The sequence below is a fragment of the Molossus molossus genome, unplaced genomic scaffold, assembly GCF_014108415.1.
Source record: "Molossus molossus isolate mMolMol1 unplaced genomic scaffold, mMolMol1.p scaffold_m16_p_21, whole genome shotgun sequence".
Lineage (NCBI taxonomy): Eukaryota > Metazoa > Chordata > Mammalia > Chiroptera > Molossidae > Molossus > Molossus molossus.
The window spans coordinates 51,617,663-51,636,079 of record NW_023425357.1 but is presented as its reverse complement, the minus strand read 5'-3'; the positions used below and the strand labels follow the sequence as shown (position 1 = coordinate 51,636,079).

At 53.5% G+C, this 18,417-nt stretch overlaps 1 protein-coding gene across 1 annotated transcript in view; it reads right to left on the bottom strand.

Moving 5' to 3' along the window:
• Positions 1-18,417, bottom strand: part of SPIRE2 (spire type actin nucleation factor 2) — a 29,963-nt gene that overhangs the window by 924 nt on the left and 10,622 nt on the right. The window contains exons 3-15 of the mRNA XM_036275334.1: positions 14,367-14,723; positions 11,465-11,545; positions 11,200-11,364; positions 10,727-10,813; positions 10,388-10,511; positions 10,128-10,297; positions 9,330-9,525; positions 8,947-8,954; positions 8,064-8,162; positions 6,575-6,709; positions 6,379-6,446; positions 1,053-1,080; positions 248-363 (exon numbers count right to left, since the gene is read on the bottom strand). Coding sequence (XP_036131227.1) covers positions 248-363; positions 1,053-1,080; positions 6,379-6,446; positions 6,575-6,709; positions 8,064-8,162; positions 8,947-8,954; positions 9,330-9,525; positions 10,128-10,297; positions 10,388-10,511; positions 10,727-10,813; positions 11,200-11,364; positions 11,465-11,545; positions 14,367-14,723 — 1,634 coding nt within the window. The remainder of the gene's footprint in view (positions 1-247; positions 364-1,052; positions 1,081-6,378; positions 6,447-6,574; positions 6,710-8,063; positions 8,163-8,946; positions 8,955-9,329; positions 9,526-10,127; positions 10,298-10,387; positions 10,512-10,726; positions 10,814-11,199; positions 11,365-11,464; positions 11,546-14,366; positions 14,724-18,417) is intronic.

The window sequence follows — 18,417 nt, the reverse complement described above, 5'->3', positions numbered from 1 at the left end:
GGGGGTCTCCTGCTCATTTCTCCAGGTTCACGCCCCCACCCCCTGCAGCAGACATGCAAGATTTTTGGAATGAACATGCCAAACAGAGTGCATCCTGGCACCTCGCCACCCAGCATGGTTTCCATCTCACGCTACTCAGCCCCCAGATATCTGCATCTTGTTTCCTTGGGGTGTCCCAGCAAACAGGACACACCCCCACCCCAGCTCCTGCGTTACCAGCAGTGCCAGCAAAGAGAAAGGCACGCACTGGAAGACATCTCTTCTCTGTGCCGCTGTGGCTTTGGCATTTGCCACCCTCTGAGGACTCTCGAAGCCCAGCGTGTAGACGGGGATGTGTGCAAACTTCCTAGAAGGCATCTTCATCTGTAACAGAGGGTTGTGGGTGGACAAAGGCTTCCCGAGACACAGTCCAGGCACGCGCCCCCCTGCAGCTCTCTGGACCCCACCCCACGCCTGGCATCTGACGACATGTGCCTCCTTCCACAGCTGCTCACCGCAGGCCCAGAGCAGGCGCTGCATCTGATACCTGCAGGCTCCAGGATCGTGCCCTGTGGGCAGCACACGCCTAACACGGATAAGGTGGGAGTTTAGAAGGTGGCGTGATAGAAAGTCAGGGTCTGAAAATAGCGATGAAAATCCCTCTGAAGCGGATTCTTGTTTCTGGGCTGAGGCATGATGGGGTGGCATACTTACGTATGTTATTACCCACTTATCTCTGCACACGTGTGTATGCACACCCCTGAAATGCTATGAAGAGCCTCCAAAAACACTCAAGGAAGTTACGGGGCCAGAAGCTAGGACTGTTGAGGGGAAGGGAAGGGCTTCTTGGCACCACCCTACTAACATGGAATGTTTTTAAAAAACACCTGCAAGGGTCTTTAAAAACTACATAGTCTCAGAAAGTGTAGGAATTGATTCTGCCCGGAAGGAGATGAAAGGTGAAGGTGGTATCTTCTGACAGGAGACTGCAGAGCATCCCAAGACAAGCCATGTCAGGCAGCAGAATACCTGAGACACCTGGGGGCCTTGCTCAGACCCCAACTGAGCCTCACCTTTATGCTGCAGGAAGTGCAGACAGCTCTGGAAGGGAAGAGGAAAAGTGTCAGCCCTGCAGAGGCCCAGGAAAAAACAGCTGCTTCCTGGTGCGGGTCCCACCGCACACTGGCCAGCCAGCCCGCGCTGGTCTTCTGCTGGGCCCCTGGTTCCCGCTGAGGTGTACTTTCATCTGACTCCCATACATTGCTTTTCTTTTCACGTAGTTCTATACCCAAAACATTTCTGCCCCTCTTGGCTTTCTCAGAGCGTCTGGTCTGGAGGTTTTCACACCCTCCACACTTGTGTGTGCCTGAGACGTCTCACCAGAGACCACCTGAGCCAGAGGGACCTTGATGGAGAGGCTCAGTTTCTTTCTTTCTTTTTTTAATCCTTACCCGAGGACATTTTTTGATATTTTGTTCAGATAGAGTGGGAAGGAGGGAGAGACAGATAAATATCGACGTGAGAGGGACACATCGAGTGGTCGCCACTCACACAACCCGATCAGGGCTGGGGACAAACTGCAACCGAGGTACGTAACCTTAGCAGGAACTGAACCCGGGTCTCTCCAGACCGCAGGCCGACGCTCTAACCGCTGAGCCAAACGGGCCAGGGCAAGGCTCAGTTTCAAGCAGGGATTAATATTTTCTATTCCCCACACCTGATTTCAGAAATAAATACTTGTAAACATTTGAACATTAGAATTGTAATTTAGACAAAGGAGTCCTCTCCTCTAAAGCCCAATCCTCAGAGAGGACCCTCTCTAGCAGTACAGTCTTCATTCTCCTGATGTGTGTATATTAACAGAAATGTGCACTCGAAGTAAAAAATGTAATGGGTACTGTACACCCTGTCCTACAGAAATGTAATGGGTACTGTACACCCTGTCCTATACATACTGTACTATACAAACATTATGGGGTACCATACATACTGTCCTATAGAAATGCATAAGGGCCTTCCACATTAGTATAAATTGTTCAAATTCTTTTTGTTGTTGCTAATCCTGAGGATATTTTTCCATTGATATTTAGATAGAGTAGAAGGGAGAAAGAGAGAGAGAGAAAAAAAAAACATCAATGTGAGAGAGATACATTGATTGGCTGCCTCCCGCATGACCCTGAACCGCAACTGAGGTATGTGCCCTTGACCAGAATCGAACCCGCGACTCTTTGGTCCATGGGCCGACCCTCTAACCACTGAGCCAAAGCAGCCAGGGCCCCACATTCATTTTTCAAACAAGGGGCCATGTTCACTTGCATGGATGTCCCATAGTTTGCCACCAACAAACCGCTGGGTTAATTTTACTTTATTTCATTGTATGACTTGAGTCCTTTTGCATTTTTGTAACTTGTTTTATGGCCCAGAATACGGTGTATTTTGGTGACTGTTCCCCGTGAACTTGGAATTGCGTCCTGTTGCTTTCAGGGAGAGCTCTGCACAGGTCAGGCTGGCTGACAGTGGGCCAGAGCTTCTGTAGCCTTTGTTTTTTCTGTCTACAAGTGTATCAGTTGTTGAGAGAAGGATACTGAAGTCTCTAATTACACTTAATCACCTGTTTTCCTTGAAGCTCTATCTGTTTTTGCTCCAGGTACTCTGAATCTCTGTGGTCAGTATAAAATGTTGAGGTTTGTTATTTCCTCCCTTATCTCTGGTAATATTCTCTGCTCTGCAGTCCACTTTGTGTATTATATATCAACTCCCCCTTTCTATAGAAGAGTGTTAGCACGGCACATCCCATCCTTCCCCTTCAACCAATTTGTGCCTCCTTATTTAAAGTACATATCTTGCCCGGCTCAGTGGTTGAGTGTCGTCGACCCTGCACCAAGAGGTCATCAGTTCTATTCCCGGTCAGGGCACATGCCCAGGTTTGGGCCAAATCCCCAGTGGGAGGCCTGCAGGAGGCGGCCAATTGATGTTCTCTCTCATCAATGTTTCTCTCTCTCTCTCTCCCTTCCTCTCTCTTGAAAATCAATAAAGAAAAAAAGTTTTTAAATGAATAAAGTCATGCCTTATAGGCACAGCAGGTCATCTTGCCTTCTTTCATCAGTAGGGAACTGCCCTTTAGTTAGGTTGTTTAGACCATTTGCAGTTAATGTGATTATTGACATAGCTGAGTTTAAATCTGTCATCTGGCTATGTGTGTTCTTTTTGTCTCTCTGTGTTTGGTTCCCTTTTCCTTTTTTCTGCCTTCTGTATTAAGTATTTTTTGTGATTCCATTATATCTTCTCCGTTGACTTATAAGCTATTTCTGTTTTGTTATTTTAGTGGTTGTTTTGGGGTTTATAGTATTCATCCTTAGCTTATCACAATCTACCTTCAAGTAATACGTTACCACTTCATGTCACATACTTCTGATTCCTCCCCTCCCTCGCCTTAATGCTACTGTTCTGATACGTTTCATTTATAAATATGTTATAAGCCCCATGATACATGGTTATTAATTTTTTTCACATGCCTGGTAATCTTTGGATGCCAGACACCTAATTGTACCTTCTTGGGTGCTGGATATGGGTTTACCCTTTACCTTTTAAGGAGTTATAAGAAAATAATCTTACGTGTTTGTCTAAGTAGTTGCTACTTCTATTGGTCTTCATTCCTTTGTGTGGATTCAGATTATCATTTTCTGATTATCATTTTCCTTCTATGTGAAGGACCTCACTTAACCTGTTACAGTGGGGTCCAAAGGTGAAAAATTCTTTTGGCTTTTGTATTTCTGAAAATGTCTTTTACATTTGTCTTTGGTTTTGAAACAGACTCTTGCTTGGTATAGAATTCTAGATCGACAGTGTTTTACTTCCTTCAGTACTTTCAAGACGCTCCACTGTCATCTTGCTTGCATTGTTTTGATGAGAAATCTGCAGTTGTCTTTGTCTTTCCTCTGCACATACCATGTCCTTGTTTGCTGGCTGATTTAAAAAAAATTTTTTTATCACTGGTTTTGATCAATTTAATTAATCTGTGCCTTAGTATGATTTTATTCATTTTTCTTGTGCTTGGGATTCATTGAGTTAGTTTCTCATGGGTTCATATTTTTCATCAATTTTGGAAAACTTTTATTTTTTTTCCTTTATTGATATTAGAGAGAGAGGGAGAGATGGAAACATTGATGAGAGAGAACATCGATTGGCCGCCTCCTGCATGACCCCCCCACACACTGGGGATTGGACCCACAACCTGGGCATGTGCCCTGACTGGGAACTGAACCGGCCACCTCTTGGTGCATGGGTCGATGCTCAACCAGTAAGCCACAGCAGCCAGGCTGGAAAACTTCTTTAGCCATTATTTCTTCAATAACTTTTTCTGTCCCCCATTTGTTCTTTGGGGACTTGAAGTACCCCTATATTAGGCTTCCTGATACTATCCCATTGCTCACTGATGCCTTTTCCATTTTAAGAATTATTTTTCCTCATCTGCCATTAATCTCATCCAGTGTAAATTTCATCTCAAACATTCTAGTTTTCATGCCTAGAGCTTTGATTAGTATTTTCTTTATATCTTCCATGTCTCTAATGTTCTGAACATAAGAAATGCAGTTCAAAACTTTTAATCTCCTTATCTGCTCATTCTTACATCTGTCAGTTCTAAGTGATTTTGACTGATTTTTTCTCATCGTGGGCCCTGGTTTCCTGCTTCTTGACATTGCTGATAATCTTTTCTTGGATACCAAGCATTTTATCTTACTGGGTGGTAGATACTTTTTATTCCTATTCTTTTTTTTTTTTTCTTTTGGTACGTGCCCCTAGCCGCTAGGGCCTCGCAGGAACTGAACCCAGGACTCCATGGTCCTCAGGCCCATGCTCCAACCGCTGAGCCAAACCAGCCAGGGCATTATCTTTTTCTTTTTTATTTTTTATTTTTTATTTTTATTTTTTTTTATTTGTTCAGGTAGAGTGGGAGGGAGAGAGAAGAACAGAGAGAGAGAGAGAAACATCGATGTGAAAGGAACACATCGAGTGGCTGCCACCCGCATGACCAACCAGGGCCAGGGACAAACTGCAACCGAGGTACATGCCCTTAGCGGGAACCGAACCTGGGTCTCTCTGGACCGCAGGCCGACGCTCTAACCGCTGAGCCAAACCGGCCAGGGCTTTATTCCTATTCTTGAGCTCTGTTCTGGGAAGCGATTAAGGTGCTTGAGAATAGTTTGTTCCTTTCAGGTCCTGCTTTTGTGATTTGTTACGTCTGGAGCAAAGCTCAGTCTAGGATCTATCCCCATAATGAGGCATTTCTACCATGATTGGTGGGAGCAGACACTATTCATGACACTGTTCCTGTAAACATTTAGGGGAGGGTCAGTATACTTTTCCTTTAAAGGGTTATACAGTCAATATTTTAGGTGTGGCTGAATGAATAAGGAATAAACAAATAGGTGTGGCTATGTCCCAGTAAAACTGTTCACAAAACAGGCAGTGGCCATGTCCTTCCGGCACCTGTCTCACTCCCAAGGGCTACAGTTGGCCAGTCCCTACTTCAGGATGAGTCTTTCAGAGCCTTCAGAAATGTCCTTTCATGCCCTGGCCGGTTTGGCTCAGCGGTTAGAGTGTCCACCTGCGGTCCGGAGAGGCCCGGGTTCGGTTCCCACTAAGGGCGCGTACCTTGGTTGCAGTTTGTCCCCGGCCCTGGTTGGTCGTGCAAGTGGCAGCCACTCAGTGTGTCCCTTTCACATCGATGTTTCCCTCTCTCTCTCTTCCTCTCTCTCCCTCCCACTCTGTCTGTACAAAAAATGGAAAAATGTCCTCGGATGAGGATTAAAACAAAAACAAACAAACAAACAAAAGAAATGTCCTTTCATGCATTTGCTGATCAATACTCTGCTGAACACTCAAGGGGAGTGAGCTTCTGCATGTCTTTGAAGCTCACTCTCTGGACAGCTCTCCCCCATCTGAAAGGCCTCACTGGGGGACTGCAGTGCCTCGATCCCCTCTGGGGTCTCAGCTCTACCTGCCTGGTTCAGGTGAGCAGTCTGACTCATGACCTAGAAACCCCAGGCAGTTGAGATGATCATGGGGCTAACCCTATATTCTTCCTGTTTGTTGCCTGATATCCAGTGTCTTGAAAACCACTGTTTCATATATTTTTGTTTCTGTTCTCATTTTTTGGTTGTTTCAGGTAGAAGGTGCCTGTTCTGGTACCTGTTACCCCACCTTGGCTGAAAGTGGGAGCCCCTCAGCGATTAGAATTAAAGTTTTTAAATTCTGTTCCTTAGTGGCACTAGCCAGAGTGCAGGACAGGACACCCCCACAATCACAGGAAGTTCTGTCGGGCAGTGCGGACCTAGAGGCTTCTTACCTCCTCCTTCCCATGTTAATTCACAGCCAAGGTGCTTACAGAAGTCTCACCTCTTGCAAAAGAGACAGGTGGGCGGCCAGGAGAATAGTGGGAACTTGGTTCGGCAACAGCAGCAAATCTGTAAGAAAAGGCCTTGTTAGAGACTAATTTTGTCCGAAACTCACCGGGTCCAGTTCCGGCCTCACCAGGCTCCCCCTCAGGGCCCCCGTGTGGCGAGGGGACAGTCCAGGGTCCAGGCTGCCTCACCTTCCCCTTCTTCAGGCTGCTGAAGAGCTCTCTGTTCTGCAGGAACTTCTCCATCTCAGCCTTCACCAGCACACGGCGCACATCCACGACCTCCTCCACGGTCAGCGCCAGGCTCTCTGCGGGGTGGCTGAACTCCTGGGGCGGGAGGGTGCAGGGCTGGTGCTCCCTCAGGCCCTCAAGCACGAGGCCTTTCAGGGGCCCCTCCGCAAGTTCTCTTTCCTGAGGACCCTGACCTCTTCCTGGCCTCTGTCTACCCATGACTCCTCTGCTGGGTCCAGGCAAGGCCTCCCACGACCGAGCCCTGCGCTGCTGTCTGGCCTGCCCCAGCCTTGAAGGCCACATTGCTTATGCTACCCTTCAGCTCGTCCCTACCTTTGTCCTTAGTGCTCCCAGACCTGACATATCTACCTCCCACTTTGTTTCCCACATGCGAACACACCATGACCGATCAAATCTAACAGGGTGCCCAGGCCCCCCTCTCATCCTAGAATCTCCTCCCTGGGAGCTTCCGGCACCTGTCTCACTCCCCGTGCTGGCCCCCCAGGGGCTCTGCACCTGTGGCCTGCAGGCTGAATGTGTCCTACTCTGCATGACTGCCCACCCCTTGGGGCCCTCACGGTGAGCACCAATTCCATCCCCAAGGGCTTAGCATAGAACTGACCTCTCAGAACCTCAGGTCTTCTGTAAGAGGTTGCCACAGAGATGGGAGGTGGAGGGGGTTTTGTTTCAGATTTTCAGTAGATTGTCCTACTTAGGGTTGCTGAGCACATGCGAACACCAGGCTCTAGGGGATAGTTCTCCACTCTGCCCTGAAGCCTCAGGCCCTCTGGCTTCCACTGTCTACTTCTGATAGCCTAGTGGTGCTGTTTATATTTGAAGAGCCCCCTCTAAGCCCTACAGATGTCACACTAACAGCAGATTTGGCCGAGAGATCACGTGCCGTCTCACGCAAAGGGGCCAGCAGCCTGCTGCTCAGACAGGGCCATGAGGTCACAGGTTCTCTGATGTTCGATGGCCACACCTCTCAGAAGGCACTCTCAAGACATTAATTCTTCACAATGGAAAGCAGACAAAATTTCACAGCTGATGAAACCGGAGTGGAGGGAGGGTCAGCAGCACAGTGGCTGACTCGAGACCATCTCACCCCAATAAAATGTTCCCATCACATCATGAAGACTTCAGGGCACAGGGTGTCTGTCTCCTGTGTCCTAACCACAGAGCCGGGTGGAAGAACTCCGTATGGAGGTGTCTGTCCCCTTAGCAAGGTCCTTCTCTTCCAGAGGCCGCCTGCAGTGCTCAGAAGGCCCAGCAGGTGGCAGCAGAGACCACTCCCCAGATGGCAACGCAAACACAGACCCGCCATACCCACTGAAGGCAGCAGACAGGCTCTGAACGCTCTGGGCTGCAGCCTGGTCCCAGGCAGGGGTAAAGAGGAGTCCTCAAGAGGCACCCACCCCAGCCACCCTGGACAGCAATGCCCCTCACTCACCAGCCACCGGTGATTGGCGTCTGGGGCCACAGAGGCCCCTGTCCTGTCCTCTGCGAAGCCCAGGTCACTGTGTCTGGGGGAGCTGGAGTCAGCCTGGGACTGGAAGTTCACAGGGAAGGGACCTAGAGGCAGAGTTTGGAGGCCCTGTTAGGACAACCTGGCAGACATCCTGGTGAGGGAGCTCCCCAGCGGGTGAGGGAGACAGCCTGACAGGCAGCAGGAGCAGGTGGGTGGTTTTATGGGGGAGGTGGGAGTAATCCAGCGGAAGGTCGAGGAGAGAGCGTGTCACCCACGTCCTGGGCCATGCAGCGGTTGGCCCGAGGGGTCCTGAGAGGTCGAGCCTCATGAATGAGCCAACATTGGGAGTCCCACGATGGAGCCATGGCAGCCCCAGTGCTGGCCACGCAGACCAGACGCACTGGCCACGCAGGGCCTTCCTGCTCTGTGGCCCCACTCACTGCATTTCACACCCAGAGGACAGAGGAACACAGGAGCAGAAGGCAGACTGGCCTCCACCATGGGGTCTGAGCCTCGAGGACAGTTTGGGGGGCAGTAAGGTAGGGCCTGGACCTCTTCACACCAGGAAGCAAGTCGTAACTGCCCAGTGGGGACCATCCTGAAAGGGGTCACCTGCCACAGCGAGTCTGAGGGTGGACAAGGGGGTCATGTCTGGTGGGGTGCAACCCCATGTCCTGCTAGCACTTTGTGGAGCACAGCCCGTACAATGGTGGGGCTAACTGCGTGGCCACTGGAATCGATCTGTCCTCTGTGCTGACCAACGGGGAGGAGGAGGCTCTCGAGAAACTGGGTGACAGGTCGAGTGGCATGTGCTGCACCACCCGTCCGGTCCACTGTGGACACATTGCCATCGACAGAACAAAACCGAAGGGCCTGTCAATCCTCTACTCACTATCCATCCATTTGTCCACCCATCTATCCATCCATCCTCCAACCATCATCTGTCCATCTGTCCAGCTTTCTTTCTCTATACCAATATACTAATAGTAATTATCTCTAGGTAATGGGCTCATGGGAATTTTTAAAGAGTCTTTTTAAAGTGTTTCACAATGAATGTAGGTTACTAAGTTTTCAAGTTTAAAAAGTGGGGTGTGCCAGCCAGAACCGAAGCAGGCAGTCGGGCTTGGACATAAAACAGTCTTCTTGCAGGACGAGCTCCCTGCACCTGTAGGTGCTGCCTGCCCAGGAAGACAGGGGACCCAGGCCAAGGACACAGCACCCACAAGACAGGGCCGGGGGAGAGGTGGCACTTGCCCGGCTCCTGGGTGCTCGGCCGCCAGGCGCGCATGCTGCCTGCACGGGCCCGAGATGGCTCCGAGCCTCCTGGGGGCTGAGTGGCCGGCTGCAGGCCAGAGGCTGCTTCAGTCCGCAGCTGGACAAGGTCGTGCTCTGAGAAAGAGCGGTCCCGCTTCAGGGTCACCTCCCCACACGGAGACTCTTCCTCCTGCAGACACACCAGACCCAGCCCTGCCCTCAGCACTCTGCCCACCAGCCCCTCCCACCCATCCCTGGACTGAGGCACAGGCCTTGGGTACTGCCTGGTCCAGAGGCCACAGGGCCATCCTCCACCCACTGCCCAGCCTGACCATCCTCTGCACAGTGGAAAACAAGTGCTCCCCAAACCAAACAGCTCCCTGCACCTCTGGAAAGTATGGAGAGATCTGGTGTCAGGTGGAGCCCACTGACGTGGCCACCACCCTGGTCTTCCTGGCTCACAGGGCATCAGGACAGGATGGGGAACCACACTGGGGCACGCTGGCTTTTCACATCAACCAGGGGGTTGCTCAGCCTCCCGGTCCCCAGATGGCAGCCCTTTTTGTGCTATGGGAATGGGGGAGGGGGGCTCAAGGCCACTGTCCCTGTCGCCCTCTGAGTCCTGCCCTGCTGGCTCCCAGGGCAGACATCAGCGTCAGCAGAGGGTGATGCAAGCCCTGAGCAGTGGACACCCACATGGCTGGACGCTGCAGCTGGATTAGCTTGGCCCCCTCTCAGGGCCAGTCCCTCCTGCCCCCCCTGGTGTCTTCTCAGGAGCCTGTGGGGTCTGACCTCAGACGTGTTCATCTCCTCCATCTCTGCCAAGGTGGGCGCCTTGAGCAGGACCCGGGGCCGTGGGCGTTGGGCGCAGCTCCCGGCATCCGTAACGGACAGGTTGATGCAGGAAGTGGACTTGCTATCCCCTGAGCAAGCATTGAGGATGCAGGGCAGGGAGCCGAAACCTGGGGGAGGCCGGGTGGGGCCGGACAGGATGTGAGGGAAGGACTGGGAGTGGGGGAGGGGCTGGGAAGGACCGGGCATCCCTGGCTCACCCCTGCCACCCCAGCGCTCTGCCCCCACGGGGCGCAGCCTCCGCTCCTGCTTGATCTCCTCCAGGATCCTCTCGTGCAGGGTCCTCTGCTTCTGGGGGAGAGGGCGGAGCCTTCTCTCTGAGACCTGCAGGGGTGCGGCAGTATGGGGTAGGAGGGGCGGGGCCGCTGGGGAGACCCCCGGGGACCACCAGGTGCCCACACAGCACGGAGCCAACGGCTGGCCAGTGAGCTCCTGGGACACGTCCATTGAGACCAACCCTTGGCACCTCCCTCAGCAGAGACTCCAAGCTGCCCTCTGGCCCGGAGGGAGGCCCAGAAGGGGGGGCCCAGAGCTGACACCTGTTTCAGTGGGGGCCGCGAGCGGATGAAGTCCAGGATGAGCTCGTGGGCATCCTTCTTCACCCTGGGAGGGATGTCCCCATCAACCTGTGGGGAGGGTGAGCAGGCTGAGGGCCTGAGACCCCTCAGGGGGGTCAGCTGGGGCCAGGGTGTGGAAGGACCTCATTCAACCCCGAGCAGGGCCCGGTCCTCATATCCTCCCCCTGTGGAGGCTGCTGTGTGGCCTTCAAGGCACCACCACGAGCTTCCCAGCATCTGGGGTTCTTCATGTGAAAATGGGGGGGTGACACCCACCTCACAGGGTCATAAGAAGGAGAGGAATTTGCACATCTAAGATTCTCAGAGTGGGGCCAGCACCCGGCGGGCTACAGGAGCAGTCCAGAGCCCGCCACCTCCCGTCCCTGCCCTGGCGCACCGTGTGAGCCGCTGGGACGCCCAGCTCAGCGGCCAGCACGCGGCAGGGCCCAGCTCACCATGACCTTGCGCAGCTTGTAGTTCCTGGCACGGATGTCCTGCATCAGCATCTCGAAGGGGGTGAGCTGGAACTCGGTGGGCAGCGGGTTGAACTCCTGCTCCTGCACCTTCTTGAGCTTCACTCCGTGGCGGAGCTCCCGCATGAGCTGCACCCAAAGTCGGGCCTGGGCCCCGAGAACGTGAGAGTGACCCTCAGCCCGAGCCGCGTTCCTGGGCCCTCCAGCACAGGTCCTCGGGGTCCCGGGTCGGGGCGCCACGTCTTACCCAGTCCGTGTGCCCCAGGTTGTCAAGCTCCGCCAGGGGCTGGTCTGCCTGCGGCTCGTCCTCCCGCAGCTTCTGCAGCATCTGTCAGTCCAGAAGGTACGGAAGGCAGCTCAGGGTGCGGGCACCTGTTGGCCATCACCTGGGGCATGTCCTTACCACATGGGCTACTACTCCACCAGCGAAACAAGGGCCAAAGCTTTGGGACTCAGAACGACATCTGGGGAAACATCGCCCTCTCTGGAGCTTCTCCTGGGCAAGGCGGGGCGAGAGCAGAGCCTTCCATCCACAGAGCCTTCGCTCACCTGATCGACACACCGCCGCGAGGCCCAGGGCCCTGCACCGATGGCGGGGAGCCCCGCTGCTCCGCCTCTGGGAACCCAGCTAAGGTTCTACACTGACCTGCTTCCTCAACTGTCTGCACTATGAGCTCCACGAGGCCAGACCACATCGCCTGTTTTTGTTCCTCACATGGGTGTTCCTGTCTTCCTGCACAGAGTGGCACATGCTAGGTCTTACGTATTGGCTGAATGAATGAACGGATGATAGATGGACACGTGTATGGGGGGTGGATGGGTGGATGGGTAGGAGGACGGGTGAGGGTGAATTTCTCAGCAAGTCCTGGGAAACAATCACAGGTATGTATTTTATGAACTGGGAAATGCGACCACGATGGCCAGGGCCTAAGGAGGACACCAGGGAGTATGAGATAAATACTATGCTGAGAATGTGGGAAGAAGCTGCTGGATTTGCTGCTTCCATTGTCCTGGATCTTGGCAGCATCTGGGGCCTCTGTTCTCCCCAGCTCCCCCACCCTGGAGAAGCATCTGCCTTTTTGCACACAGCCCCTCCTCCAACGAAGACAGAACCGGTTTCCCTGGCTTTAGCCCCAAGTCACTTGCCAAATTGCTCTACAAAACGTTGCCAAGTCTCTGAGAAGCACAGGTGTGTGATCCTAAAAATAGACCTGTGTGTGACCTGGTGGTCCCTGTGGGCAAAGGGCATGGAGGTTTGTCTCCTGTCCTTCCTGGAGTACACACACCTGTCCCTGAGCAGCCTGTGCCTGCCAGAGATGCCCGCCTCGCTGTGTCCCACTGACAGACCCTCCTCGCAGTCCCTCCACCACCTAGATTCCCCGAACTTCTCATGGGTCAGCTGAAATCTAGAGCTTTTTTTTTTTATCCTCACCTGAGGACATTTTTCCATTTTCTGTTCAGATAGAGAGGGAGGGAGGAAGGGAGAGAGAGAGGGAAAGAGACATCGACGTGAAAGGGACACATCGAGTGGCTGCCACCCGTACAACCCAACCAGGGCCGGGGACAAACTGCAACCGAGGCATGCGCCCCCAGCGGGAACCGAACCCAGGTCTCTCTGGACCGCAGGTGGATGCTCTAACCGCTGAGCCAAACTGGCCAGGGCAAATCTAGAGCTTTGTTTTGCTCCTGCTAAAGAAAGAGCTTCCGTCGTCTGGGTCAGGAGTTGAACTTAGCAGAACGATGCCTCAGAGCCTCCACTAACCGGAGCGTTAGAAGGACACGTCTGAGATGCAGAGAGGGAAGGGATGCCTGTGGAGACTGACAGGGCCCAAGGAACCACCCAACCTTGGGCTACTGAGTGGGCTGCAGACAAGGGCAAGAGGCTCCAGTAGCGACTCTCACTTCTTGGTTAGAGGAAAAGAGAGACAGCACCCTCAGCGGTCAGGGTGGAAACAGGATCAGCATCAGTCAATTCCGAAAATACTTTCTGTGCCCAGCCGGTGTGGCTCAGTGGTTGAGCGTCGACCCTGCACCAAGAGGTTGTCAGTTTGATTCCCGGTCAGGGCACATGCCCAGGTTGTGGGCCAAATCCCCAGTGGGGGGCGTTCAGGAGGCAGCCAATTGATGTTCTCTCTCATCGATGTTTCTATCTCTCTCTACCTCTCCCTTCCTCTCTCTCTAAAGTCAATAAAGAAAAAAAAATTTTTTTTTAAACCGAAAGCAAAAATACTTTCTGCCACTTATACAAGAGAAGGGAGCAAATTCCCCCCTGACTTCTTCAAAGTGTCCATTTTCTCATCTTTGAGATGCTAATGGGAAGCAGGGGTCTCTGTGTGCCCAGACCCCCATTTCAAGGAAACATCTGTTTCCTCCAAGGCGGGGAGAGTTGAGAGGAACAGTGTCAGCTCCTAACTCTGAGACCACCAGGGGGCAGGGCAGTGCTGGGTGGGGGTGGAGAACACCAGCTTGGGAGCCAGCTCAGGACGGAGCTCTGTCCTGTATTCTCTCTGTGACTTGGGGTAAGGACACAGCCTCTCAGAGCCTCCCAGCTGCTCTTCTGCAAAATGGGGACAACCAGCAGGGCTGTGGGGAGCACCATGGGAGCGTCACGGGCAAGGCAAACGGCTGGGCCGGCACCCAGCTCGCGTTTGCCCACCGGCCCCAAGCTCCACGCAGAGCACCTCTGGGGGTCCTGGGCTGCAGGGAGGAGGGGCTGACTTCAGCATCGTGTCTTCAGAAGAACCAGCACCTGTCCAGATTAGCCGGAGGTAGGCTGATATAACTCAGAGGAGACAGGGGTGGGGTCATGAAGACGCTGACAGCCTTTCACTTAGCCTCCCTGAGCCTCAGTTCCCTCCTGTGCAGAACTAGGTAGGAAGGTGTGAGGGTTCCATTAAAACCTACAAAGCATTTAGGTCAGCACCGGAACAGAGTGGATTTCCACTCCCTGTTGGACGGACAGAGGGACACACAGAGGAGCTGATGGCCATGCCCTGAGGACCTCCCTGCAACCAAGACAGAGCCTCGGACCCTCCTGCCTCCTCTGGCGACCCCTCCCATTGGCTCACCACCTACTGATACAGCCCCCCACCCTGCCCCTGGCCGCTCCATCCACCTCGCCCCTCCTTGCACACCGCCCTCTGCTTTACCTCCTTGGCCTCTCGGACCCTGGCGAGGAAGGCCCGCAGCTCCAGCGTCTCCACGAAGAGCGCCCGGCACACAGCCTGGTAGTGGGCCTGTGCGCCCCGGGGGTCCGTCAGGCGCAGCGCGCAAAGCCGCATGGCCTGCGCGAAGGTGCGCACGGCGCGGGGTGCGCCCTCCGCCTCTTCCTCCTCCTCAGGGCCCCCATAGCCCTCATCAGCCGTCCCGCAGCCGCCGTCATCACAGTCGCTGTTAGCCATCAGGTCGATGAGCCGCTCCAGCTGCGGGCTGAGCTCCCGCTCCTCGCTCTCGTCCAGACCCCAGTCCAGCGCGCGGTAGATGGCGAAGCCCAGCGACTGCACCATCTACGAGAGAGATCCAGTCACGGGGGCGGCCCCAGGAAGCAGGGGGACCACCAGGGGTGGGACCGTGGACTGGGCCTGAATTACAGGCTAATAGTGCAATAGAACAGGCAGCGTCATTCACAGGGGGTATGCCATGGGACCACCAGAACAAGGCACAAGGATGGCTGGGGTGCTCCCCAAACGGCACAGCCACTGTGGAAAACACTGCCAATTCTTACAATCAAACATGCATTTACCATGTGACTGCAGCTTGTCTCTCAGATATTTATTTTTGTTAAACATTTTTTTTTTCCTTTACTGATCTTAGAAACAGAGAGGGAAAGAGAGATACAAACATCGATAAGAGAGAACATCCACTGGCCATCTCCTGCACGCTCCCCACTGGGGATTTGGCCCACAACCTGGGCGTGTGCCCTGACTGGGAATTGAACCAGCGACCTCTTGGTGCATGGGTCAGTGCTCAACCACAGAGACACACTGGCCGGGCTGTTTCTCGGATATTTAATCAAGAGGAAAGAAAACAAGCATCCACAAAGCCTTGTCCTGGAATACCCAAGGCGCCCAGGCCTGGATGTCCAAATGTCTCCCACTGGTGGGTGGCACACAAATGTGGCCCATCTTGTAGTGGAAATCAAGACAGCTGTTCACAGGCGTGAGTCACTGCCTATGTCTCACACTCTAAACACAGAGTGGGGGCAGTTCATGTTGTACAGTTCCCTTCATAAAGATAAGTCTCATCTTTAGCCGCAAAAAGCAGGTCAGTGGTTCTGACCCGGGACTGGGCGGGGGACTAGATGGGGGCAGGAACTTCGAGTGATGGAAGAGGTCTGTGTCCTTGTGGTGAAAGGGTAGATACATTTGTCAGAAACTGCTGAACTCAAGTATAAAGTGTATCTTCCAAAATCTGATTACAAAAGACAGAAACACCCTAATTAAATGTTATCTCTTAATGTAATATAACAGTATATTGAAAATCTGAGGAGAAAGACCAGCTTATTCAATATATACCTGCTGAAATAAATTGCTTAACTATGCATGACAAAGTCTGGCACTTGAACTCATAAAAAATGACCTCCTCATTTAAGTATTTTAAACTGCACGTAAAGTTCAGTGTGTATAAATTTTGCCTGAAAAAGAAAAGCCTAAGAAATAATTGTACTTGTGCCCTGGCTGGTTTGGCTCAAACCAAAAACTGAAGTTGTCATGGGTTCGATTTCGGTCAAGAACATGTACCTGGGCTGCGGGTTCAATCCCCGGCCCTGGCAGGGGTCCTGTGGGAGGCAACCAATTGATGTGTCTCTCTCACATGGATGTGTTCTCTCTCTCTCTCTCTCTCTCTCTCTCTCTCCCCCCCACTTCCTCTCTCCCTCCCATCTATTCTATCGAAAAAAAAAAAAAAAATTGACCTGGCCAGTTTGGCTCAGCGGTTAGACCGTCAACCTGCGGACCAGAGAATCCCGGGTTTGGTTGCTGCTAAGGGCACGTGCCTTGGTTGCAGTTTGTCCCCGGCCCAGGTTGGGCTCATGTGGGTGGCAACCAGTTGATGTGTCTCTCCCATGTCAGTGTTTCTCTCTCTCTCTTCCTCCCTCTCTCCCTCCTGCTCTACCTGAGGATAAATGCAAAAATATCCTCGGGTGAGGATAAAAAAACAACAACAACAAAACAAAATAAAAAAAGAAAATCAATGGAAAAATATCCTCAAGTGAGGATTAACAAAAAAAAATTATAATAACAAAGAAAGAAAGAAGTAATCGTACTTGTAACTGGTTGTAATTGTCAGAGCCCTGAGCCAGAACCCACAGTGCTGTTCTGCTTGCCTCATATACGTTTGAAATTCTCCATAATAAGTTTTTTTTTAAGTGCATTAGCACATTAAAAATCCGTGAGTTGCCCAGTTGGTGTGGCTCAGTGGTTGAGCATTGACCCTGCACCAAGAGGTCCTTGGTTCGAGCCCCAGTCAGGGCACATGCCCAGGTTGTGGGCCCGATCCCCAGTGAGGGGCGTGCAGGAGGCGGCCAGTCGATGTTCTCTCTCATTGATGTTTCCATCTCTCTCTCTCTCCCTCTCCCTTCCTCTCTCTAAAATCAAGAAAGAAAAAAACAATCCATGAGTCTTGCAGTAGAGAGAAGTCTTAACTCAGCATGTCTCAATTTTTCTTGGCAGGGAACGCCATTTAATGGACCACCACTGACATCTGCAGAGCCAGTGTTCCGTGGGGCACGTTCTTGTGTCCAAATGCTGCCTGCACCCCGTTCCCTGCTCGACAGGGAAGCACCACGCTGGAGGAGGGTGGGCGATGGCCAAGGCGGGGGTGGGGGATAATCATAAGGACTCTGCTTCCGGTTGGCACAGCAGTGTTTTTGTTTTAAACGGCTTTCGTGTTTTCCCTTTATGACAGTGATACAAAAGACACAAAAGGACAGCAGGTCTGCTTGTGTTAGGTGCTGCACTGAGCTCTGCCACCCAACCTTGCAGCAATGCACCCGGTCACCTCGCGCGGCACAGCGAGGGCACAGAAGCACAGATGTCAGGTCCCTTGACCGCAGCTAGCAGCTGGCTGAGCTGGACTTGAGACCCGGGTCTGTCCATGGCCTGTGTGGAAGGCTGCTTGGCGGCAGGTGGAGCCAGGCCCCCTCGGGGACACCTTCCCCTCCCCCGACCACCCAGCCACAGAGGGTCCCCTGGCCTCTCCCCTCATTCCTGCAGAGCTGAAGGACAGGTGGTGAGTGCCAGCACTGGGCAGGGGGCAGAGTGTAAGAACAGGGCTCTCTGTCCTGCAGACGTGACTTAGCAAACACCCTGAACACGGAGGGGCCTGTGGGCTCAGCGGGGCTCAGCTCAGCGGCTGGTAGGAAGCGAAGGCCCCAGCCTGCAGGCAGCAGAGCCCCGGCCCGTCCGTGGAGGCTGCCTCACCTCTGCTTTAAGCGGGCGAGGTCCCAGACCCAGCCTGAGTCATACCCTGGAACCGTGTGTCCAAGGGCAGAGCCCAAGGCCTGAAGGCTGCTGCCACCTGCCAGGTAACTGCAGACCCTGGCCGGGGAGGAGGAGCCGCCGGGGCAGTGGGCAAGAGCCCCTCATGCCCCTGAGGACAGCGGGAGGGCAGGAGCCCCTGCTAACACCTTCTCCCATCAGGTCTCTCTTGGCCCAGACACAGGTGCCAGGACGGAGATGGTGGTGGGCACAGACCTCACACCCGCCCTGGGTCTGCCCCACAGGCCCTGCCGACCCGAGCGGTGGCTCCAACCAGGTCTGTCCAATGGGGACCACTCTGCCACAGGAGGCAGGACAGAGGGGTGAAACAGGAAAGCCCTCAACCCCAATGCAGCACAGCACCCCCCCCCCCCCGGCCTCATGCTTCTGCCTCTCTCTGCAGGCCACTGGCCTCAGCTAGCGCCATGTCAATGAAAGGGTTAACTCCATGCAAGCCTCTTATCTGATAACTGCTCCTAAAAGCTTCTCTGTGCCCCACACACCTGGAAGGCAGGCACTTGCTTTTCCACAAGGAGAAATCTGGGCAGCGGGCCAGAGTCCCAGGACCTCCAGCCCTGCCTGCGGGCGGCGGGCCAGCCAGGGTCCAGCCCAGTAACGGAAGGAGCCACAAAGAAGGAGCTGAAGTTGCAGGCTGGCCCCCACTAGGAGCCACAGTGAGAATCTAGGCCAACAAGACGAGTGTGTCCCTTGCCACATTTCCTGG